Raw genomic sequence first — 26,854 nt, 5'->3', positions numbered from 1 at the left:
CACAACAAAAATGCTTAAATTTTCTCAAATTATCATGCAGTATTACAATATCTCACAGTAGTTATCTTTTAACGACTCAAATGTACAATAGAACGTAATTCAAAACAGCTAAAGAACGCTAATCCGCGAATTCGCTATAATCAACAACAGCAGTTTTCTAAACAACAACAAACTAAGCAACTACTACAAACTGAGATGTTTTCCTCCTTTTATAAGATTTTAAAATCACGCGCTAGAATTTTCCAGTACTTTCTCGAAATCAAAAAGAGATATTTATTTATTTAACGCACGCGCTCTTGTATTTTTAATTTTTCCGGCTTAGCTTTCTTTTAATATTCGTCACGCGCTGCACTGCGCGAGAAATAAAACCATTTAATTTATAATTGAACTAACATTAGCTTTTTAAATACCAAATTCGTAACACTGCCCCCTTCCCAAGGACTGCACGTCCCTGGCAGTACAATCCCTGGACAGGAAGCTAAACTTACAACTGTGGCATAAATGCAACTGAGGCATAAACATTATATTACAATATCAAACAACATGAACAATAAATGCAATAACTAACTTAAACAAATCAAATGCTATCAAATACTAAATACAAATCAAATCAAATACACATTTAAAAACAAAAACGACCATGGTCTGATACTATTTACAATTATTTACATTACGTACTATGGCCATAGTAATGAGCTAACCTATCGTAATGAACGACTTTAGGTTTAGAGTTCGAAGACTTACGAATCCGAATCACGACGTCATTCAGCCTTTTTAGGACTGTATACGGGCCATCCCAAGGTGACTGTAATTTCGGACAAAGTCCTTTCCGTCGAGTCGGATTCCACAACCACACCTTGTCTCCTTCGTGGAACTGATGTTCAGTAGCTCTTGTGTCGTAGCGGGTCCTCATCTTCTCCGTCGCCAAGTTGACTCGCTCTCGTGCAAAGTTGTGCATCACTTCAAACCGGGCCTGGAGATCTTGAATATATTCCTCAGACGATGAAGGAGCATCTGGAGGGCGGCCAAACAATAGATCACAAGGCAGACGAAGGTCACGACCGAAGAGCATCTGTGATGGAGAATAGCCGGTAGTCTCGTGGACAGCACTGCGGTAAGCCAGTAAAAAGAGTGGTAATTTCTTGTCCCAGTCCTGCTGGTTTCTGGAAACCACTAATGAGAGGTTATTAAGGATGGTTCGATTGAACCTCTCTACCATGCCGTCCGACTGGGGATGTAATGGCGTCGTTTGGGTCTTGTCAATGCCGAGTAGTTTGCATAGTTCTTTGATTACTACCGAGGTAAAATTCCTTCCCTGATCGGAATGTAACTGAAGAGGCACTCCGAACCTGGAAATCCAGTGCTGTATCATTACCTCAGCTACTGTGACAGCCTCTTGATCAGGAATAGGATAAGCTTCAGGCCACTTGGTGAAGTAATCAACGACAACGAGTATGTATTTGTTGCCATCAGCAGTTCGTGGCAGAGGTCCCAGGATGTCAAAGGCGATTCGTTCAAAAGGTGCCCCTACGTTGTAACGTTGCAGTTTGCCTCGGCTGCGTCTCTTAGGTCCTTTCCGACCTGCACAGGCATCGCAAGATCGGCACCACTTTTGCACGTCATCCTTTGCATTATTCCAGTAAAAGCGCTCACGAACTCTCTGTAAGGTCTTCATTATTCCAAAGTGACCTCCCGTAGGGCTGTTATGCGGGATCTTGGAAGTATCAGCTACCATCGGAACGTCTTCCCATCATCCGATTCGAATTTCCGGTATAAGACGCCGTTTCGAATGTGAAGTGAATCCCAGAGTGCCCAATATTGTTTGGTTGTAGGACTACAGATAGAAATGTCCTGCCAGGTAGGTTTTCTGTTTGACGACTCCATTAGATCAATTATGGGTTTAATGTCGCGGTCTTCCAGCTGGTCTTTCCTGACTTCATCATCACTCCACGGTTCTCGATCAGCCGATGTTGATGTTGTAATTTGTCTTGCGACCGGAGTCAGCAGCTCGTATTTCGCTTCCACCCTGGAACAATATCGACAGTTTTCTTGGCAAGGTCTTCTAGACAGGGCGTCGGCGTTTCCGTGTGATGATCCCTTACGATGACGGATAGTGATGTCATATTCTTGGAGTCTCTGTATCCACCTGGCTATTTGACCCTCAGGATTCTTGAAATTTAAAAGCCAGGTCAATGATGCATGATCGGTGCGGAGCAGGAATTTTCTGCCGTATAGATAGTGATGGAACTGTTCTACAGCTTTGACTATGGCGAGCAACTCCTTCCTGGTGACACAATAATTCCTCTCCGGTTTAGACAGGCACTTGCTCCAGTACGCCACTACACGTTCTTGGCCGTCTATTTCTTGGGACAAAACAGCACCGACACTTTCATTGCTCGCGTCGGTGTCGAGAATAAATGGTCGGTCGTGCTGAGGATACGTCAGGATTGGAGCAGATGTTAAAGCTTCCTTTAAGTTGTTAAATGCATCCTCGCATTCTTTTGTCCACAAGAACTTTTGGTTGCTCTCTGTCAGCTTGTGAAGGGGTCTTGCGATGGAAGAAAAGTCCTTCACGAATCTCCTATAGTAGGTGCAAAGCCCTAGGAAGCTTCTCAGCTGATGGACATTTTCGGGACGTTTCCAGGATTTAACCGCTGATACCTTTTCAGGATCCGTGCGCACACCTTCTGCAGAGATGACATGTCCCAGGTAAGTCACTTCCTTTCGGAACAATTTGCATTTAGCGGGACTCAGCTTTAGATTGGCTTCTTTCAGTTTCTGAAGCACCTTTCTAAGATTTTCTAGATGCTCTTCAAAACTCTTTCCGACGATGATGATATCGTCCAGGTATATCAGACAGGCTTCATAGGAAAGTCCTTTCAAAACAGTCTCCATGAGGCGTTCGAATGTTGCCGGCGCATTACACAGTCCAAATGGCATCACCTTGAATTGCCAAAGCCCTTGTCCCGTAGTAAATGCCGTCTTTTCTCGGTCATGAGGGTGTATTTCTACCTGCCAATACCCACTCTTTAAATCAAGCGTTGAGAACCACTTGCTTCCAGAAAGAGTGTCTAGAATGTCGTCAATTCTAGGAAGAGGGTAACTGTCTTTCTTCGTAACCTCATTCAACCGGCGATAGTCAACGCAAAATCTTGTTGAGCCGTCTTTCTTTCTGACGAGAACGATGGGAGATGCCCATGGACTTGTTGAAGGCTCGATGACATCGCCTTCTTCCATATCTTTTAACAGTGTTCGCACCTCTTCCTGTTTAGCAAACGGCAGACGCCTTGGATGTTGCTTGATCGGGGGATGATCGCCGGTATCTATTCTATGTTGTGTCAAACTAGTTCGACCCACGTCAGAAGACGAGCGGGAGAAAACAACTTGAAGATCTTTAATGACGCGATCGGCAGCATTCCTCTCTTTATCGTTTAATTGTGCATTCTGCAATAACTCCGATGTAATGCTCTCTGAGGACACGGATTCTGGGATGTTACTCTTTCTTTCAACGCTGGTTACTGGAGTACATGTTGCAACCACTTCACCTTTCTTAATAACTCTCGACTTTTCAGTTACATTGGCGGCTCTCACCGGGATAACCGTTCTGGATAGGTCGACGAGTGTTGAGGCTACTAGTACTCCTTTTGGGATATTACAGTTATTGGGATATTCTATGATGCCGTAGCGGAAATTTCTATTTTCGGCTATGGATCCAGGAAGTAAAATTTCTGTTCTTGCCGGTATTGTGATATAGTCTTGTGCTATGATTTTATGGACAGATTTAACTTCTTCATCATTAACGAGAAATAACGCTATGTCCTCAGATGTAGAATGCAATACGTTATTTTTAAAATCCAAGGAAAAATTGTATTTCCTTAGAAAGTCCAATCCGAGTATGCAAGAATCAGTGATCTCTGCTACATATGCCGTGTGATGGTAAGCGACACTTCCAAACGTGATGTTAACATTTTCTTTTCCGTCGATGTCGATCTTCTCACCGGACACAGTCTGGAGAGTAACGCAGGGCGGCGTCCAGATAAGTTTGTTTCCTAGTTGTTGAGCCAAATCTTTTTGGATGATGGTGACGTTGGCTCCTGTATCTATAGTCATATTGCACGGAACTCCATTAATATGTCCTATTATGAAAAGTCCATTACTGCCGCCTCTCATTGCAGAAATCTGAAGCGCTTTAAACGGGGGCTTTTCATTATCTGGCAACCTCCGCCCCGCGAGATGGCCACTAATTAGTTTCCCTGCTGCTTGTTAGAAGCGGTCTTAACATCAGTACCCTGGGGTGTTTTGCAGTTTCGTCGTATGTGTCCTTCAGCACCGCAGTTCCAGCACTTAACGGTCGGTTTCTTCTCACCAATATTCCGTCTCAAGGCGTTCAGTTGTCTAGTTAAATTGTCAAGTCGAGCAGTGACTTGATCCCCTGGCTCCTGGACTTGAGCAGCTCTGACTGGATGGCGGTCTCGACGGGTGGCTTGCTGGGCTGCCTCAAATTTCATGGCATACACTAAAGCGCTTTTCAGATCTTTAACATCCGCGATTCGCAGTGCTTTCTGTATTTCAGGGTCCCGGATGCCATCGATGAAAGTATTGCAAGGACAGGATTTCCCTTGTTTCTGTCGGGCATTCCGAAAAGGCGAGATGGGACAGCCTTTCAACATCCGCGGCGAGCTCCTGAAGTGTTTCGGTAGGCTTCTGTTGACGAGATTTTAATTGGAGCCTGCTGTAGTCTTTTAAATACTTCTCCCCAAAGCGCAACTCCAAGGCGCCGGACAGAGCTTCGAAATCTAACCTTTTGTTTTCGGGAAGAGTCTGAAGGATATCTGCTGCGTCGGCTCTTAGAGAAGCGGCGAGATCACAGGCCTTAGCTTGGGAATCCCATCCATTCGCATCCGCCACGATAGAAAATTGTGTCTTATACACCTGCCAGGAGGTCTTCCCATCATATGTGGATAGCTTCAGAGGTGGACGAGCAGACATTGGTAAGAATTTAAAATCATCACTCCTGCTCCCTGCCGACGCTACGAATTTCTTTAAAGTATCCATTTCTTTGGCAACTGCAGAAACTCTCTCATTAATTTGTTGTTCGATTTGGTGTTGGACGGCACAAACTCTTCCTTCAGTTCGTTCCTCCACAGAAGAAACTCTCCCTTCTATATGTTCTTTTACAGAAGAAACTCTTTCTTCTATTTCTTCTTTCACCGAAGAAACTCTTTCTTCAATTTGATATTTTACAAAAGAAACTTTTTCTTCAATTTGTCCAACTCTATTTTCAACTGTGTCAATTCTGCCTTCCATAGCTTCAAATTTATTTTCTATTATGCAGGTAATCTCTCTTTTCATTTCTTCTTGACCTGATTCAATCTTTTCTTGACCAGCTTGAACGGCTTTCATTTCGTCCTTAACAGATTCCTGGCCCAATTTCATTTCTTCCTTAACGGAGTTGACGGCCCCTTCCATCTTTCCTTGGCTAGATTTCATCTCTTCTTTCATTTCTTCTTTAAACGAGGCAAAGGTTGTTATCAATTGCCTTAATTGCTCTTCCATCGCTCTTGTTATTGGCATTCAAACCCCACTCCTGACACCAAAAATTGTTGCGTGCGTACGGATTCGTTATGAAGTGAATGCACAAGTCCGATGAAAAATGAACAAAACTTTTTATTATCACAACAAAAATGCTTAAATTTTCTCAAATTATCATGCAGTATTACAATATCTCACAGTAGTTATCTTTTAACTACTCAAATGTACAATAGAACGTAATTCAAAACAGCTAAAGAACGCTAATCCGCGAATTCGCTATAATCAACAACAGCAGTTTTCTAAACAACAACAAACTAAGCAACTACTACAAACTGAGATGTTTTCCTCCTTTTATAAGATTTTAAAATCACGCGCTAGAATTTTCCAGTACTTTCTCGAAATCAAAAAGAGATATTTATTTATTTAACGCACGCGCTCTTGTATTTTTAATTTTTCCGGCTTAGCTTTCTTTTAATATTCGTCACGCGCTGCACTGCGCGAGAAATAAAACCATTTAATTTATAATTGAACTAACATTAGCTTTTTAAATACCAAATTCGTAACAATATTTCTCTCTGTGTGCCGGAAAATAATCTTTTTAGATGCAACAGGGAAAAATAATCTCTTTTGTTTCAAAATATCAAAAATGAAATTGTTTTTAACAAAGTATGTTGTTTGTGATACTTCCTATCAGAAATAATCTTTAAAAATATATTTTCTTCGAGAAATAGGAGATAAAAAGCTTATTTCTCTATTTTAAGATAAAGAGAAAAAAATCGCAATTCGCATTATACTAAATCATTATTATTACGTAATACTAGAAGAAAATATATTTATATAAATTAACGGGAAGTGCTAATGGGAAATTAACATCTCACGTAATATAAATCATCGTAATTAAAAGCAGCTATATATTTGTTAAACCTATTGATATTTTTATTTATAAATAATGTATGTTATGAGATAGTGGTTATAATAGTAAGCAATGAGCAACTGAAGGAGTACAGAAAGCTACCAATGTAGTTTACGGATAATACATATGCAAATAAGAAATGCATTTTTAGAGCCAGGACTGATGAAATAATCTTTCGCATTGCTTATTATTAAAATTTCTCTCCAAATGAATTTCTTTGAAGCGCTAAATCATTCATAAATTTATCATTCTGTCATATTTTGCAATAAAATAATGCTACTTTTTTATCGGAATTCAAATTTCTAAGATTTATTGGTCAAAGTAAAAAGAATTAAATTTGCCCAAACTTCTAAAAAATTAAAGCAGAATTCACACTGGCGCGTTGGCGCCAAAGATGGAGACACGGTAAATACCGCTTTCGTCTGACATCATTTGATTTGATTGCAAATAAGTAATATTCTGCTACTTATCGCTCAAACTATAAGTATACGGATATTTTTAAAGTTTACTTAAGAGGAGCTCATTAGTCGTTGTTTTCATTCATGAAAGGAAAGCAATGGAATATCGGGAACGCATAAAAACTGTTTTTTAAAGCTGCAACAATCAAGAAATAGGCAAAGGAGTGTAATCATCGTTTGCTACAGTCACGTGATACCTGAAAGTAACGCATAAATTTTGGTATGGTATCACCGTATGTAAGCTATATGAACGTTGGCGACTTTATCATCCGTTGGCGACTTTGTTTTCCAATTAGACGCACCGATGTAATTTATAATTTATTCTGTAGAGTCATTAGGCTTTTTTTGCATAATAACAATATGCATTGCCCTGGCTGGGACTCAAACCTTAGATATCTCGAATACTCGACAAGTATGTTTCCAGTTACACTACGAAGGCATGAGGAAAGGAGGTAGAAAATACTTTCTAACACTACACAGAAAAAAAAATTAACACAATCAAATCTTTAATTTAACCAAACAAACCCAACCTTAACACAACCCATCCCAACCTAGCCCAAGCCACCTAACTTAGCTGACCGAGTGATAAGATCGCTAAGCACTGGCAATTGAGCAGTGTCCATAATAAAATAAAATTGCATCTGTGTCCTGGACAAAGATGATATGTGTCTTTTTATTTGCTGTTTGAAAAAAAAATGTTCGAAGTTTGTCGCTTTTGAGCAGATTCACTAACAGATTTTTGTTAGCTCCTTCACATTTTAAATTACACCAGCTTCTTTTAATAATCAAAGGTTAAGTATTTAATCTTCCCCTTTCAACGTTTTTCTATCCAAAGCTATATTTACAATTGTCTTAGAAATTTCAAGTAATGAAATAAAAAAGTAATGTGAACTACGACTGACTTTTACATACTAATTATATTAAAGTAACAAATTCATTCCACCCTTTTTGTAATCTTTCTTTTCTCTCTTTCTTCCGGAGGCTTTCCTTCGTATTTCTTAATAGAAAATACAAGGTGTGACACAAAAAGAAAAGGAGACTGGTCCAGTAAATCATTGTACTTACAGAATCAGTTCTTGGTGACATTATCACCTTCAAAGTAGTTCCCTTCTGCGTTCACAAACTTCTGCATTCGGTGCTGCCATTACTGGTAACAGTTCTGGAACGAGGTTTCTGGAAGGTCCTTCAAGAGATTCTCCGTTTTACCTGAACCTCTTCAGCTGAGATAAAATGGGTTCCTTTTAAGTAAGATTTAACTTTAGGAAATAAAAAAGTCGCATGGTGCCAACTCAGGTGAATAAGGAGGATGCCTCATTACAGTAATATTTTTGCTGTTCTGAAACTACTTGACAGATAGGGCCGTGTGAGCGGGTGCATTGTCCTGGTGCAATAGCCATCCATCACTCCACAACTGTGGCCTTTTTTTTCCCTAATTTTCTCACTTTAAGTCTTTTTAGTACTTCAATGTAGTAGAGTTGATTAACAGTCTGACCACTGGGAACCCATTCAATCATGATGAACGTGCTGGGTACCCCATCATCTTTCACACTGCCCCTTCTCCCTGAAAACCGCTTATGCCATTCAAACACACATGCATGAGACAAAGTTTCATCTTCATAAGCCTCGGTTAATATTCGAAATGTTTCCTCCGTGGCTGATTTCTTAAGCTTCACAAGAAACTTGATGTTGATTCGCTGTTCGGACATTTTTTCTGGCAGAATGCAGCTTCACGTGTTCGCTCAAAGATGCAGTACTCGCGACTGGCGTGGTCGGTTAAGTAGAAACTGACCGCATGGATAGAGGAGGTGTGTGGTATGACGTCACCAAGACAGTTATTGCCAACTCTGTTTTTTTAAGCCACACTGTTTCTTTTTTTTTTTTTTTTTTTTTTTTTTTTGTGTGTGTGTGTGTGTGTGTGTCACACCTCGTATGTTAACCGAGTAGTAATTTTTTAGAAAGCTATTTAATCTTGACTGCAATTATAGAAAGTGTCTGATAAATCCATAAGCTATTTTCATTTACCCCATAGCTCCACCTCTATCAAGTAAATGATATATTTACATAATACAAATACAAATAAATATATGTCACGTATTTGGTTCTATCGTTTCTTTTATGTGTCCCTACTCTTGTTGAACGAATCTGCGTTAAACCAAATATAATACTCTTATCACTACCGTACTACTGCAAATGAAGGAAGAAATGATCATAAACACCATTTTTCTTTGGAACAGTTCAATCCATCATTAGAGGAGAGTTCGAGTGCGAAATGGTTGTGCTATAAAGATGGGCTGTTTGGTTGCTAGGGCAACCGTCCTCACCATCAATTTCGTCAAAGAGCTCCATTATCTTCTTTGAGCCTTCCGCTGTTTTGAAATACACTTAAATGGGGAACTTATATTAAATATTTGTGTGTACTGTATTACAGTTTTGTTATTCAAATAACTCCAGACTTTCGTTTGTTTTAATGTCGTTAAATTCAGAGGATCATCAGAATTTCGTAGAATTTACAAAAAAGATGTTTGTATAAATTACGCCAAACGTAGTTTTTATTCAAACTGCTAACTTAAAACTTTTCGCATTAACCAAATCCGAAGTCCCTTTTCTTAAAGCCAACTGCCAAAGCATTATTTTTATGCAGTACCTTTAAAAACTGAAAACTTTAGATTTAAGTAGATTGTAACACAATATCTAATTTAAAAGTAGGTAATTCTAAAATAATGCTGTCATCTTACTAGAACATTAAAATTGTTAAGATTACAGCTAAAAACACTTAAAAAATGGTACGTAAAATTTTAACGGCCATTTATAGATTTTACTAAGCGCTCACTTCGATTATTAGGTCAGAATTTCTCTATGACACTCCGAATTTTAAAATTAAAAATTTTCTATTCTCTTTTCTGCACCAGAGATCAATTCAGTTGTTATTCTCTGCTCCAGCATGCGTTATATCTAATCCGTCCAGTTCAAATGATTTTATCAATGACAATAATTATAAAAATGTCATATTGAGATCTTGGCATCTATGTTAAAAGAATGAAACTATGGAAACAATGCTTAATTTTGCCGGCAACAACAAGTGTTAAATTTAATTCATTCAATATCTGAAAAGAATGACCGAGCATTACAAGAAATTTTAAGTTATCAGCAGATCTTAAAAATTAAAGCCTCTCTATCGTCTCATAGAAAATAAGCTTAAAAGCAATCTTGTTTATAATGTAAATGATTATTCTTTCCTGCCATTTCCCTGCACTGGGCATATGAGAGAATTATATGAAAAGATGAAATTCTAATTCAACATATTATTCATAAGAAATACAACATATCTGTGAAAAACATGAAGGTAATTAAGTAAATATTTTTTTTCCAAACTACAGATGAAACTTTTAACAAGAACTCACACTTTTTTCTACAAAAACAACTTATCAAAAGCTCATGAAATATATTAATTTCTATACAATCAGAAAGTACACATATTTAATTGTATATGAAAAGAAAGCATCTTAAGGCGACAGTGGACATTCAAATACTTTTTTTTAAATTATTGTCATAGAATTATAAAATTTTTCATGCATGTATATTTTACTATATCAAATATATTTTTTAAAAAGTTCTGGATTATAGCAATTTAATTTTTTTTAAATTTTGTAATTTTTTTCAAAATGCTCCATGCGACTTGATTTTTTTCTGTTTCTTGTTATTTTTGCTTTATTTTTATTAAAAATGCATTGCATACACAACTTAGTATCAATTAGTGAATTGCATAAAATGTTAGTTTTTAATTAATATTTCTTTCACATATACCTGAATTTTGGACAAAATTTCCCACTTTATTACACTTTAATTGGGCTTTTATCCCCTTAATGAATTCGCATTTAAAAATGCATACTAATTTTTGTTACATGTATAAATGGGAATCTAAATTACATATTACAGTCATTTTTAACATAAAATAAAGCGCATGTAGCATTTTGAAGATGCAATAATTGCGAAAATTTCATTATGAGAAAAATACATTTTAAGAATATTTTTACGCTTACTTGTAATATTTACTTCTTAACATGTCCTAATATATGATTTTTTTAATATAAAATATTTTAACATTATTTTACGTATGCATAAATAATGTTTTTACTAATAAAATTGTAGAATGGTAAGAAATACTTAATATTATTTTAGAAATTTTCTCGAACACTTTCAGTAAATTCATCCAAATACATTTTTTTAAACTAAGAATTACTTTAAAAACGTCCTGCACCATATGTTTCCCCTTCCTCATTTACATTTTCATTATGTTTACCTACCTTACATAGTTTTTCTTTTTCTTTCTTTCTTTTTTTTTTTTTTTTTTTTTTGGTAATTCTTCTTTTCTTGTATCCAGTCGAACCCCTCTTTTTGCTTTGATGTATACGACGTTTATCTTGCCTTTTTCCAATAGATATTGAACATGAATTTATTTCTTTATGTTCCATACCTAAAGTATTTAAACACTCAAAACTGAAGTCACTAATTGCTGTGATAACAGCTATTTCGACTCTGTTTTCAATACAAATGTTTCCTTCGGGTAGTTCTTAAAAATGTCGCTATGTGAACTCTCGTTAATGTTTTGTATTTTTTCAGATATGGATCATGCTAAAAGCTGATTACTGGCTAGTCATTCGTATACTGGCAATATTTTGGATAAAACATTTAATGTTGATTTGTTTTTCATCATTGAATGAGATTTAGGTTTCATATTTTTAGCAATGCTAAACTTTCAAAAATAATTATATGACATCTGTTGGGTATTTATAATGTCTGGGTAACTCATCCGTGAAACGAACTTGCATAAATTGCAGTCTTCATAACCTCACACATTTATATCTTACTAACAGTAAAAATATTGTCACGGAAATTAAAATAATGTTTCTCAAATGTTTCTTTAACTTTTTTTTTTTTGAACATTTAAATGTCCTTTTAAATATCACAAAAAAGGTAAACAAGCCTATTCAAACGCTTATAACTTCTTTAAAAATAATTTTACGTAAAAGCGGTTTTTTGTAGACGATAGAGTTAAAACCTAAAAATATTATCATATGAAATTTTTATTTTCCAATGTTTGTCGATTTTTGATAAAATCATCGTCCACTGTCCCCTTAAAATGTTAAAAAATCTGTTAATATTTTCTATATCACAAGTTATCAGATATGACAAATTTTAGTGGGGATATCGATCATCAAAGCTGGGTCTTTTACAAATTCCGAAATTAGACCTGTTCACAAAAAATTTGTATTTATCGTTCAGTGCAATAAAATTGCAATATAAATCTCGATAGTTCCTCTACATTGCAAACGCTATTCGGGTAAAGTCTACTGGCCTATAGTAATTCAAACACCTGATCGAATTTTAATATTTCAACTCCTATACTTTCACCTGTGCCTTTTTCATTTTCGCTGATTTTGAGTGGATGGTAGTTATAAAATGCATATACATTAACAAGAAATATTTCAAATTGCTTCATTACATTATGTTTTTAATCGAATTTTCTAATGCTAACTGTAAAGCTAAGCAATAGCTAATTACGGTGTTAAAATATGTATAGAATGCTGATAGTAGTTGCTGAAGTTTTTTTCTTCACATAACTAGCTCCATTAGAACAAACTGGAATTCAATTTTTTTTCAAAAAGATTTCTGGTAATTCATGTGGATTAAAATCCTTAATTGTACAGCCATAGATACGTTAATGTTTGTGAAAATGCAGCACTATGAAAGAATTATCGGAAATGAATCAAATGTATTCCACATATTACTGATAGTGGTGCGAATAAACGATCAAATTTACAAGAATAAAAATGAACGTCGGAAATCAGTACATTATGTTTGGAACAATCGAAATATGTTATGCCCTATAGAAGGCATGAGAGCCGTGTGGACCGTCATCGAGGACAGACGTCGTTTCGATTCGCTCCTGTATTTTTGAGATTTTTGGTGGAAAAAGTGCCGCCGGAAGTGTATTGTTTGTTTTAAATTGTGTGTGAATATACGCTGCATCCGAGGATATATCATTTTTGCGTGTGCACCAAGTATTTCTCTAGTTATTAGTGTTTTAGTGCCGAAAACAAAGGATTCTAGGCCGCTGCAAAAGTGCCGGACTTTTGTTCATATGTGATGCCGCCATTGCTACGATCGCCTTCCGCCAGCTTACCACGTGGTGCCCTGGTAGGGCTAAGAAAAGTGCTCAATTATTTCTAAGTCCCGAAATTGGTGTGTAATTTTGAAAAAATCATATCTTACCTCCAGTTGCACCTAGGCTTACCTGGTTTTCGGGAAAAAGGTATTTTTTTCATGATCTATTATTCTGTACAGTTCTTTTATTGCTAACTATTGTATCTTCGGACTTGATCTTTTTACTGAAAATTCTATTGTTCTATTAATTGGTCTGCAATCATTTTACTATGAAACCTATATTCTCAAGCTAAATATTTAATAGTGCCAAAGGGTTCGTCCTTCTGGCTTAGACACTTTGAAATTGCAATAATTTTGACTCTGTTGAATTGCCCTATATTTCGTCGTTATTTGAACTCGATGACGAGTGTTATTACGACACTTTCACTCTGATTTCGACAAGTGTTGAATACTATCTATATGTATTATTGTAACAGTAATTAATGTTTAAACTGTTTTAAATCATTTTAATTGATGTTTTAATATACTTTATGTTTAAATATTGTTGTTATTATGCAGTATTGGTAAATTTACTTGTATTATATTATTTTGCTCTTTATACTTCTTGTTGAATTGCATAATTCTGTGGTACAATTTTATCTTTACTCATTATACAGCTGATTAATATATATGTTTAATGGTGTTTATGCTACATTACTTTTTGTAAAATGTCTCGCCCTTTTGTAATACCTGTTGATAGTAATCAAACTCCTTCAATAAGTGATTTGGATCCATTTACATTGATATATTCAGACATTTCTTATCATGAAAAAATAAAGGTATTATATGAAACTATCCATACTATAGCAGTAACATATAAAGGAAGCAAATTTGTCCTTCCCTCAAGTTTAAGAGAACCTCTTTGTAAATCCTTAGACGCCTTCAAACAATTAGCTGAAGAAGGCCCAGATTTTGTACCTAAGCCTCCCACAACTGATACTGGTAGCAATACCTCGACTGTTATTTGTTGTGAACTTGTCCATCATAAACAGGCTTCAGATATCTCATTTCCTGTGCAAGATACAGTAAATTTGCCAACTCCACTCGCAGGCTATTCTTACGCTGCTGCAGTGCAGCATTCCATCCTTCCAGCAGCTCCTCAACCGACGTTGCTAATATATCCAAAACATACGACAACTAGTCGTAAATTGAAGGATAAACTTGCTAAGGAGTTCCCACTTCCAAAAATTGGAGCTCAGGTAACTGCTATACGTTCAATTAAAAAGGGTGGTCTTGCTGTTGTCTGTTCAACAGAGTCAGATAAGAAGAAACTAAAAGATACCTTAACATCTGAGAGAGCTTCCTCACTAGTTACTATTAAGCAACCAACATTAAAAAATCCTTTACTAGCCATTCATAACATTCCTACAGATCTTTCTCAAGAGGATTTAGGGGAAGCATTTCTTACTGAATTTGGTTTAGACACAGAGGACATAAAACCTCTTTTTCGATTAAAAGAAAAGAAAAATGTTAAGTGGATCTTCCAATGTAAGCCCGCAGCTTTCAATACAATTATGCGATACCCCAAACTCCATATTGGATGGCAGTCTCACAAAATCACAGAACATTTTAACATCAAGAGATGTTATAAATGTCAGCGATTTGGACATTTGCAGCGGGAATGTCGCAGCAACTTCTACTGCACGTACTGTGCCGGTGAACATGACTCCCGAGACTGTTCCTCGGATTTTGCAGCCTGCATCAATTGTCTCGACGCAAACAAGAATTCCAGAAACCCAGTCCCAGTTGATCATACCGCCAACTCCAACGCATGCTTTTGCTATCAGAAACAAGTCGAACGAATGCGCCAGAATACCACATATGTCTAAAGGTGCGATTCATGTATCACAGAGTGCTTTGCAATCATTTAGATGCTTACAAATAAACATGCAGAGATCTCGGGCAGCTACAGCACAGACAATAGAATTTGCATTAAGAAATCACATTGATCTCATATTGGCCCAGGAGCCGTACACTAAAGACGGTCAAGTTGCTGGTTTTCCTCTTCTTTGGACAACTTTCTCCAAGGCAGACACTTTAGCACCTCCACGTGCAGCAATTATTAACTGTAATACACAAATCTCTCCCTCAATTTTATCAATTAATAGAGATCAAGTTGCTGTAGTTTTAGAAATTCGAAATTTAATAGTTGTTATTTATTCAATTTATTCTCCTCCTACGGATGACATTACCCCAGTTATTGCCTTTTTAGAAGAGAATCTTCGCATTATTGGTAATAAACAAATAAACACCAAATCATCAGTGGGGACTTTAATGCCCATTCAATAGCATGGGGTTATACAACAACTGATCCTAAAGGTCGCCTATTGGAGGATTTTATATCTTCAAAAAATTATGTGCTTTTTAACTCACCAGACTCTGCGCCTACCTTTGATAGAACATATGCTATTGGATGGCCTGACTTAACTTTTACTAAAGCAAATACTGCACATTTGGTTCATAACTGGACTATTCATGATGAAATAAGTTTATCGGACCATAAATTCATTACGTTTGAAATAACCAACAATGGCTCAGTTCCTATTCTCATTAGATATAATCTCCCAGGTCGTAAATATCGTCAATTTACGAGAAAAATTAGAGGAAAATTGAACCAACTGAGAAGACAACTATCTTTGCAAACAACTCCAGCTGCCTTGGAACAATTTACGGACTTGGTTTTAACTACAATCCAAGATATTTGTCAAGATCTTCTTCCAAGGAAAACAAATAAAAAACTTTCAGCTCTCCATTGGTGGAACGGTGAATTAAGAACTCAACAACAGAAATGTCGAGCGCTTAGAAGAAAATTAAAATCTGACCGTCGAAATGGTATCACCTCAAATACTTTGCAACATTATCAAACAGAAAAAGCAATTTATAAACGCATGATTATTCAATCTAAATTAACAGCATGGAAGCAATATTGCACTCAAAATCATGATCCATATGGACTTCCTTACAAAATTGCAAGGACAAAAATTTTTCAACCTTCGCAAACTCATCTAATAGCATCTTCTACTTCGACTGAGCACCCAACACAAGACACAATAGAATCAATTTTAACCACCGTGTTTCCATCTGATGATCGTTCCACAGATTCTCAGTTCCAGACAGAAATTAGAAATAACTTAACAGTTCCTGATACTGCAGACGATCAAGATATAACTTTAGACGAAATTAAAACTACAATACGAAATCTTCCTAAAAAACGGGCGCCAGGGCCAGATGGAATTGATTATGTTATCATCCGAGCAACTATTAATTCTCATCCTTATTTCTTCAAGGACTTCTTCAACAAACTTTTCCATTTAGGACTTTTTCCTAGGGCTTTTAAAATTGGCAGAGTGGTCTTATTCCTAAAACAGGGTCGAGACCCACATAATCCTGCATCATACAGACCCATATGCTTACTCTCTGCATTGGGTAAGGTATATGAGAGAATAATTGTTTTACGCTTAAAACATCATTTGCATGTGCAAAACTTTTTGTCTGATAATCAGTTTGGTTTTCGACCTGGTAGATCCACTGTTCAGGTATTGTCAAAGATTGTTAATGATTTGCAATCTAATAGAATCAGTGGTCACCACAGCGCTTTCATTAGTATTGATCTTCAAAATGCTTTTGATACGCTGTGGTGGCCAGCAATTCTGGAATCATTAAGAAAAGCTCATTGCCCTAAGAATATATTCTTGGTATTTAGAAGTTATCTATCTGAACGAAAATTAATGTATTTAACTAACCGGGAAGTAATAACCAAGATACAAAATCGTGGCTGTCCCCAGGGTTCCTGTGCTGGCCCTGATTTGTGGAATGTAACATTTAATTATGTTCTCTCCTCCACTTGGCCAGCACATACCCGTTTATATGCTTATGCTGATGACACAGCTTTTGTTGTCACAGGGCGAACAAGAGATGAACTGCAAATTAACTCCACAGAAACTTGTAATCTTTTTTATGAGTTATGTAATAATATCAAACTTACAATTTCCTCTTCAAAGTCAACCATTCTCCTTGTCCCAAAGAAAGGAAAATCTTTAAATCGACGACCGAGAATTACAATAAATGGTACCAGAATTGGTATTAAAAGGCAGCTCAAATTTCTCGGTATAGTATTTGATGAGAAATTAAATTGGATTTTGCATCTGCAGGAATTAAAAAGAAGAACAACTATCATTGCAACTAATCTTCGCCGTATGTATGAACACAATTGGGGTATTAGTCCGTACATACAAAAAATATTATATCAAACTGTAATCGAGAAGATGGTTATATATGCAGCTGCAGTCTGGGCCGACCCTATGCAGGGTCGTAAGGCCAGACTATTGCAAAGCTTACAACGACCCTTTGTATTACAGATTACCCGCGCTTTTTGTACAACTTCTTCTAATGCCTTGACTGTGCTTGCAGGCATTATTCCATTGCCTCTACGCACTCTACAGGAGGCAGCTTATCAAACAGTTCGCCAATTGCAGCAATCTGTAAATTTTCATGATGACATATTTCTTCCAACCAACTATGAAAAGCAAACACAGCATTTGGATAATCATCCTGCTCAACAAGGATATGGACTCAATGTCTTTTTGAAATGTGACAATTTGCCACAATTACCTCACTTACAGATATTCACTGATGGTTCGAAAATTGAACAACAAACTGGTTGTGCCCTTGTGGCTTATCACAATGAAGACCAAATATTTAAATGGTTAGGACATCTTACTGCTGAAAACAGCGTTTTTCAAGCAGAAGCGATGGCTATTCTTAAAGCTGTTCAATATCTTAAACAAACCGGCGAGATGGAAGGTATAATAATAACGGATAGCCTTTCATCTCTTTTTGCAATTAAAAATCCAAGGCATTCTTCGCCTATTATCTCTGCCATTCAGCAGGAATTGCTCATGTCCGGAAATTCTAAAATACTGATGGCCTGGACAAAAGGTCATGCAGATAACATTGGCAATATCCAAGCAGACTTCTTTGCAAAAATAGCTGCCCAAAAACGTATTGATCATATTGGTGAAATTGAAAACCTAATGGTAAAACGGCCAATTTCGTATTTTAAAAAGGAAATTTTACTCAAGACTATTTCTGCGTGGCAAACAAACTGGGATGACTCCGACACAGGTCGTCGTACTTATTTTCATATTTCATATGTTGATATACATAGACAGGTTACCAATCATCATTTGGTACGTTATATTACAGGGCATGGACCCTATCCAGTTTACTATTATCGACATGGGATTTCAAATACTGATATGTGTGTATGTGGTGAACTTGGAAATCCTGAACATTATGTGACTCAGTGTCCTATTACACAAGATTATCACATTCCCATACCAAATACTAACACTCGTGCATTTTGTAAGTTTTTAATTAAACAAAAATACTTAGTTAAAAAACTGATCAAAATTATGGAAATACTTCATTCCTATGGTACTGACTTGTGCTTGGTAACATAATTTACAATTTTATTATATTGTACGCATACATGTTAGTGTTAATCTACTATTCCCATATGTCAACTTATCACATGCTTGGATTGGGATTTGTCTCATTGAATCTTCGTTGAATTTTGTTCAATAAGAATGTTTACATATATATATATTTTATTTATCTTTGTTAGAAGTACCATTTGATATATGCATTTACTTTTCTATTAATATCTGGATTATTTTAGTATTTGAATTTGTATTGTTTAGATCTTATCGATTGTATTGGGTTGTTTTCTCGATATGTCTTTAACTTGTTAAAAAAATCAGTATATATCTACTGACTGTATTTGAATATGCATTGCATAGATATTTTAAGAATAACATTTTGCTTTTGTATTGGTCATATGTTCGGATTTTTATTTTAGTTTATTATTATAATTATATTTTAATACTGTTGGTATTTGAATTGCAATACCATTCTGTTGTACGAATATGACTTTCTTTTGTATAGTATATCTATATCTAACATTGTATACTACTACTCTTTAACTTTACGTTTTGCATTGATATACATAGTCCTTTAACTTAGTATTGTTTTGCACTGATGGTTCATGAAATATTAACATTTGTAATTACATACTCGTGTTTGCATTATATTGTACTGTTCGACTTGTATTGTATTATACAGTCTATTTGTATTTACAATCTTATTATGTACCAATTGATCATTGTATTATAATTGTCAGAGAATTTCAGTATGTTATCATATGTACTAATATTTGAAGCAGTAGTCCTTTAACTTACTATTATTTTGCACTTATGGTTCACGAAATATTTGCATTTGTAATTATATCTTACTTTTTACATTGATATTGTACTATTGGAGTTGTATTATGCAGTATATTTATAATTGCAATTTCATTATATCCCAATTGCACATTGTATTATAATCGTCAGAGAATCTCAGTATTTGCTATCATATGTACTAATGCCTGGACGGTTGGGTGAGCGTTGTGTGGAGGGCGCTTTTGGTCAGTTTGACTGCCCTCTGGATGGTCCGAGCGTTGGGCCTCGGCTTTTGGTGCTGGGCGCAAATGTGGCTCCTACACATTGGCTCTAGACAGTGGTGGGCACGGTGCAATACCGATTAACCATTATGGTAAAGGGACAGTGCCCGTGCTCCCCGTTACCTACCTACCTACCTATAGAAGGCATTCTGAGAAACATGTTGACGAGCAGCATTATCCTTCTGAAATACAGCGCCTGGAATGAGTTGAAAAATGGTTAGGACCTCTGACTCCATAATTCCCCTTACGTAGCGATCATTGTTGATGTTGCCTGCAATCTGCGCTAGATAGGATCGACAATTATACCCAATAGCTTCCCACACTATGACGCCAGGCGTTTGTGAAGTATAACGCTGGATAACACACTGTGAGAGCAGACTTTCCGCTATGTAACGTCTAACGCGTACTTTTCAATCATTGTACTCCAGATTGTAACACGATGCATCGAAGAAAACAACTTGTTTCCAGAGGGCAAGCCATGCACTGCCTTGCCCAGTTCATTGAAATCGGGAAGGGGGGGTCTATGATTCAGCAACAAGGGAATTATGGATAGATGAGTCCTTGCACGCAGTTCGTGCTGCAGCGGACGGCGACGAACCGTGGAGATAGACACCTCAACGCCTTAGCTGTGCTCCAACATTGTGTTAACACACCAGAGGACACTGTACGATCCATAAGAGCCATGCGGATAAGTTGTCTGTCATCCAAGTGTCGTCGTGGTATTGCGTGCCCTATTGGCAGGATTTCGCCTTGTTTAGTTCTCCTCTATTCGTTTCTTCTAAACATTGTTGTGGCGTAATGCTGCGTGAGGGGTGCGACTACTCAATACGAAAGTCCACCCTCTCGCATACCGACGATACGGCCTGATTCAAACTCCGTTAGTTGTTAAAATGACACCCTCAACTGTTCATGAAGCATATTGACCACTAATTAAAAGTTCACCGCAGCCAGAGGGCGATAAACAGATGTCAACGCAACTTTACAGTCCTTTATATGCATGGAACAAGCGGTCGGGTCTCATTCCACGCATGCGCAATCGCTTTATAATTCTAATCATTTCCATATCTTACCTCACTTTACATTTCTGCAAGTTTAGTTCAATTTCAATAATTCCTTCACAGTGTTGCAAGTTTCACAAACATTAATGTATATTCAGCGACAGTAGTTTCTACCTCCAAACAAAATTTTTTGATTAAACTCAAATTTAACAGAGTCCTAATATGAACTCTTTATAGAATCCAGGTTAAAGTTAAAGTTGCTTAAAGTTAACCCCATCAACGTCCAGTTCACTAAAACTGTGTTCTGTATATCCTCTAATAACAGATAAGAATACAAAACATTGCTGCGTTCAGTGTAAAGGAAATGGCAATGGCAAAGAGAAATACTGTACTAATTTTAGCTTCAACGCAAGATTATGAAGTTATAGTTTGGTCTCCTAAACATATTTTCAGGAAAATATTTATCAAACTAGGTTTAACGAAATCTTTATAAAGCAAAGAATAGAAGAAAGATCTCTAATTACTAAAATCAATCTCTTGCAAAACTATGAAGCTAGTTCTGCTTTTAATTTAATGGTAGGTACTTGCTGGTTAAGCATTCGTCAGAAATTATGATACGATTCATTTCTCACTTAAGATTCGCATCACCAAGAGCGTTTACCAGGTTTCTCCACAGCGGGAGACCTATATTAATCTACGAATAGGAGGAAATGAAACATACAAGCAACCAAGATTTAGATTGACTCGAATCCAAAGGTTAACTGTCAATCTGCCCTAATTACAAATCGTTCAGGTGGTGCGGAACCAAAATTAAAGGACACTTCTTTTGTCAGTTCTTAAATTAATAATGATGATCTTGAGCTTGAAAGTGGTATTGTATAACGCTGAATCAAATATGTTGAAATCCTTTCAAAACGGGATGTCAAAATTCTTAACTACTTTGAAAACCATGAACAGCTAATGAATATGCTTCTGAAGCACTATAAAATATTGGTCTGAAGCATGTTCTGTGATGATGTTCCCAATACCAGTTATGGATGGAGTCAAGATATCGGTAACCCAGCGATAAGAACGTCATTCCCACCCATCACCGCAGATTTCTTTCGTGGATTGCAGCATTTCATCTCACACAGAGCTCGTTTTAATATTTGCACCCGAAACTTTTAAATAAAGAATTGTCCGGCAGAATATATTTACAATGATAATATATTTTACAGGAAAATAAACCCAAATCCAGTACTCAGCGATCTTAGCCACTCGGTCGGCCACTGGTGGGGCTAATTAATACATTAAATTGACTTCCTTCACGTGGTCTTATGTACTAATTCTTCTCATATTAATGTCGAATTATTACAATTATTAATTACCCGGATTATGTATTCGTATTGGAATTATCTGTAAAACCCTATCCTGCCAGATTAGAGAAGTAAAAAAATAGAGTTCTTCCAGTTAATTTTGATTAACTTACGTTTCATGTTGTTTGAATGTTTTTTTAAAAATGCTAGTTTATGATATTTTGTTACTTTCAGAATTTTATGTTATTTATAGAATGCAGACCTCTTACGTTTAAGAAAGTGTCTTTTTTGTTATAGATATTTATTTTAATTTAATTGATAATTCAATTGATGCTCGTTAATGTTGGAGTGGTGATCTCAGTTGCCCACTGCAATAGTGGGCTAGAGAGAATGTCTTTAAAGTCTGCCGTCTTGGATTGGAGGCCCCGAGATAACATACTTCATCAATGACATACTTCTTACTCTTCGAAGGGGACTTGAAAGGACGACCCACCTCCCTCCAAATACGGAGGCGTCTTATCTGGGCCCAGTCAATGTAGTGCTTGAAACAATTACGATAACGGAATACGTATTTAGTACTTACTTACTCAGCAAAAAGTGCTTTATCAACAGCTTATGTTCAGTTTCCTTTACTGAGTTCTGAGAAAAATATTTTTGCAGAAAATATCGAGCAGAAGATGGTTGAAAGGTAAACGTGTAAAACAATGATAACATAGAAGGTGAATTAATTAATTTCCTGTTAAAAAATCGAGATTTAAATAATTCCAAAGCCACAAAATTTGAGAATGTGAATGATAATGCCCTCTTGCCGCGTTTAGTGAATTATTTACAGAAATTTCTCTTTAAAATATAATGAATTGGGTGACAGAATTTAGATATGTCAGTAAAATATCTAAATATTGCTCCAATATCGTGAGATCATATTTATTATAATACATATTTTTTCTCAGGGAACAACGCCAATGGAATGAATGCTCTGCCAGGACTAGCACGGATGGGTGCCTCTAATCCTGGGGCATTTGGAGTCGCTGGAGCCGTCATGTCCGGCTTACCTTCCCTAGCTTCAGCTGCGAACCCAAATCTGTGCCTGGCAAGTACATCTCCGACGCTTCAGCAGCGATCCTCGACAGCTTCCAGTTCCGAAGCTTTGACCCAACTGCCCGCCAACCTATGTGAGGACGCTCCACGAGTTCGATTCTCCTCTGCCGCAGACCTGTTGCAGCCTCCGCCCTCATCTTCCAAGCCGCCCAGTAGAAGATCGTCCGCCTTGTCACCCGCCATCCATGTCACGACGCCTGTGGATGGTGTTCTAACTTCTCTTTAGAGCAGGTCGCCATGTTTTAACAGCGTCCTGCCCGCGGAAGTCTTACTGCCCAACTGTATTCAGCGAGTAAGAAGTAGACAACTGCTTCTATCGAAATGATTTTAATGACACAAAACTTATTTCAAACGTTTTCGCTAGTAAGCTCACAGTTGCACTCATCAGCAGCGTAGTCAATGAAGTTGAAGTAAAAAAATAAATATTACAAACGTGGCGAAACAATGTAATTAAAACAAGAATGACTGGAAAGGAGAATGGTGGATGTTTTAAATTCATCATTTCTATATATTAAAACCATGTTTGATAAAATGTCCCACGATTTATTAGGGTTTTTTCATTACCTCAAATTATAATTATTACATCCGAAGTTTGTCGAAATTTTCTCGATTATTCTAATTCCTATTAAATGCTTCATTTCTTTCAGCCTCAGAATTCATATATGTACCTAAAAATACATTTATCTTCAACAAACAGTGTAATAATGAGATTTTCAATGACCCTAATTTTGTTTTCATATTATCTTCTCTTTTAATTTCGACTAAAATACATATTTCGTCTACCAAACGAAGCATATAAAATGGTTTACTAACATGCATAAAGACTCTTAAATCACTACTTTCTTAGATATGCTATTTTCAGCTAAATGCCAGTTAATCACTAGTAATTTACTGATTCCTAATTATTAGAACTGTATGCATGCATAATGTGTGTGATGGTGCTGATTACTACCAGTGCCTCGCTCGTTTTTCTTTGTTATGTGATTTCAGAGCCAGGAAATGAAAATTTTTCTTCTGAAGATAACAGTGGGACACCCACAACGAAAAACATTCTAACGATAAATCGAGTTTTTAGGGAGCTTCTTTTCAGGTACCCTTACGAGAAATATAATACTTTGCACCATGCGCATAAGGTGCTGAATGGGACCATACAAATCCTGCTATTTGATTAGCCAGCTTTGATGCCATTGGCGCAAGCATTAAAAGTGTTAAAGCCTCAGCGGATGATGCCTTGATGATACCTAAGAGTGAATTGTTTTTGTAAGAAATGTGAATAAAAACTGTACATCGCCCAAAGAGTCTTGTTTCCTTCTTTTACTCGTGCCTTCATTTGAATTCCGACTTCATCATGTTTCCTTACAAAAATAAAGAAATATTTTTCTTTAAATATTGCTTCTGACACTTTAAGTTTGAGATAGTCACTTGAATATCTTTATCATCCAAAATGTGTGCTCTGGACGCTGAAAAGGAATAAAAACTTTGGGAAAATATTAAATTTTTTATGCGAATACCTAAGCAAATTTTATAAGAATACAGGATGTATCCGTACAGCGCTGACAAGCTTACAAGAGAGAGAGAGAGAGTACACCTAGACGATGAGAAATCACATAGCAATAAACGCTTTACTGGTGCGGGAGTGACGACACAAAAGTCAAGAAAGAAAGGACACGAATGGGGTGAGAAAATATATTTATTATTTGAAGTACAACAAAAGCAAAGAAAAAACAACATAAAGAGACAACGATCATCATCAAAGGTGTTCGAAATTACGTCCCGGACCGTGATACAGGAGCCGTGCGTCATGCATGGCGCACGGCTCCTGTATCATCCACTCCTGATCTTCCATTCCTGATGCAGATCGTCATGCGCCAGAGAAGTGAAGCCTGCGTCATGGTCCGGGAACTAATTTCGAACACCTTGTTTAATGACGATTGTTGTTTTTTTAGTTGTCCTTATTATTAGGTTTTTTCTGTACTAAACATAATAAAACGTGTTTTGTCTCACTGTTTGTGTCCTTTCTTTTTTTGCGTTTTGTGTCGTTACTACCGCACCAGCTAAGCGTTTCCGACCATGCATTGCCATGTGATTTCCCATCGTCTAGGTGAAGTCGTCTCCTGAAACTTTGTCAGCGCTGTACTGATACACCCTCCTGTATATTTCAAAAACTGCTTCTTCAAAGTTTACGAAATGAAAGTAAACACACTATTTATTATGGCTATTTCACTACTGATATCCCTATTATCATTTTTATGGCACTACTACAATTATCGTTTTAAACATACTACTGTTTCATTGTGAGCACTGCTATCATTTTAAACACGACATATCACTATCATTATGAAGACATTACTGTCCCTTTATGATGTCTCCCGTATGTTTTGCTATCATAAACGAAGCTCGACGTTAGAAGACTGCTTATGGAATTATCCCTAAGTACGACAAAGTCAGGAAAAGGGCGTAAAGAACATTTTATTAACCCAAATAAAGTTCACAGATAGCACCAACTTGTGCCACTTTTGGCTTAACTCAAAAAGTTAATGACTAACTTAAAATTAAATGAAAGTTAAATTTAGCCTAATGGCTTTACAGATTAATTACCGGTTCTTATTCGAAAAGCCGGCGCACACAAGCTTAAATGCAAGAAGCGCTCAACACCCCAGAAATCTAATCACTAGGAAATCAAAGACAGAAGCATTTCTTTCAGAACAAGCTCTCAATTCACCTTTCAAAAACCTGCCCTTAAATGAGAAACTCCTTTCTACCTCATATGAATACACGCGCGCTAGATCATTTACATTCTGGCAAGGAAGTATGAGCTGATGAGAGTAAGAGCACTAGGAGAGGTTACTTAAATGTCAATTAACTGTTAATTGAATAAAATAAATCCCTACAACTTCATTCTGCTACCATTTATTTTTCTTACGGGTTCCGTTTCAAAGCATTTCAAAACTGACAAATTAATCGAAAATATTCTACTGTTCGTCAAAATAAAAATACTGTTCAAGGTCCAAACAGCAATCCAAATTTAAGCTTATGAGGTAATGGTTTGAAAATATGAAGATTTAAATTAGGAAATTTGCTTTTTATATTTCTACCAACAATACCTTATCAAACTAAAGAGCTATTGAGTCATCCAAAATATAATGATGGAAATACTGATCCTTTCTTATGCGTAGATATATAAAATTTGTTAAGGCAGTGACCGTTATTTTCAGAAGCAATCCATAATGAACGTCGCCATATTCACTTTATCTCGTACCTGTAAAGTCGTAAAGAACATTACATGACGTCACTGTTGGAATAAACTGTGGTCTGTTGTCTTATTTCTAGAAGATGGATGGAGTGACGAAGATTCTCTTTGTTCTAAAATATATCCGGGATCCGTGTCCGATATCTTAGGTTTAGTTACGTGCTCAGAGAAATTTTGCGTTTCTTAATGAAGTAGAGGTGCAGGCTTGAGTAGATACAAGGAACTCCGCTGCTGTTGTACTCTCTCAAGATGGCAAAGAAATAGTCTGACATGTACTGGGAAACGAGAAAGGATGGAAGATGAAGACTGATGCGACACGCACATCGAAGAAAGTTACGTGGAAAGAAGCTGACGAGAAGGACTGAAGATTTCCAAAAGATTTGCTGAGCAATATTTATCTGCGTCAGTACCAGGGCCAGATTACCAATTAGGCACAGTAGGCACGTGCCTAGGGCCTACGAAGGCCAAAGGTCTTAGGGCTTTGAAAAAAAAATATATTGAAATAAAAATACCCCAAAAACTTATAAACATTTTTATATTATTATATAGTGAAGGTCAAAATAATATATGTAAATACAAATACACAAAAAATACGAATACAAAA

The 26,854-nt window shown here is 36.6% G+C and overlaps 1 protein-coding gene across 7 annotated transcripts in view; it reads left to right on the top strand.

Moving 5' to 3' along the window:
* LOC118197630 (potassium voltage-gated channel protein Shaw-like) overlaps positions 1-24,298 on the top strand; it is an 834,105-nt gene extending 809,807 nt beyond the window's left edge. For all 7 annotated transcript variants that reach the window (XM_085813378.1, XM_085813379.1, XM_085813380.1 and 4 more), the window contains one exon: positions 22,853-24,298. In XM_085813378.1, coding sequence (XP_085669504.1) covers positions 22,853-23,226 — 374 coding nt within the window. In that variant the 3' untranslated portion in view covers positions 23,227-24,298. The remainder of the gene's footprint in view (positions 1-22,852) is intronic.
* Positions 24,299-26,854: the final 2,556 nt, after the last annotated feature.

This window comes from Stegodyphus dumicola, chromosome 3 (genome assembly GCF_044657685.1).
Source record: "Stegodyphus dumicola isolate Sdum_Otavi_A_Nest chromosome 3, ASM4465768v1".
Classification (NCBI taxonomy): domain Eukaryota; kingdom Metazoa; phylum Arthropoda; class Arachnida; order Araneae; family Eresidae; genus Stegodyphus; species Stegodyphus dumicola.
Note: the sequence above shows the minus strand (reverse complement) of the source record. Positions and strands in the feature narration are given on the sequence as shown.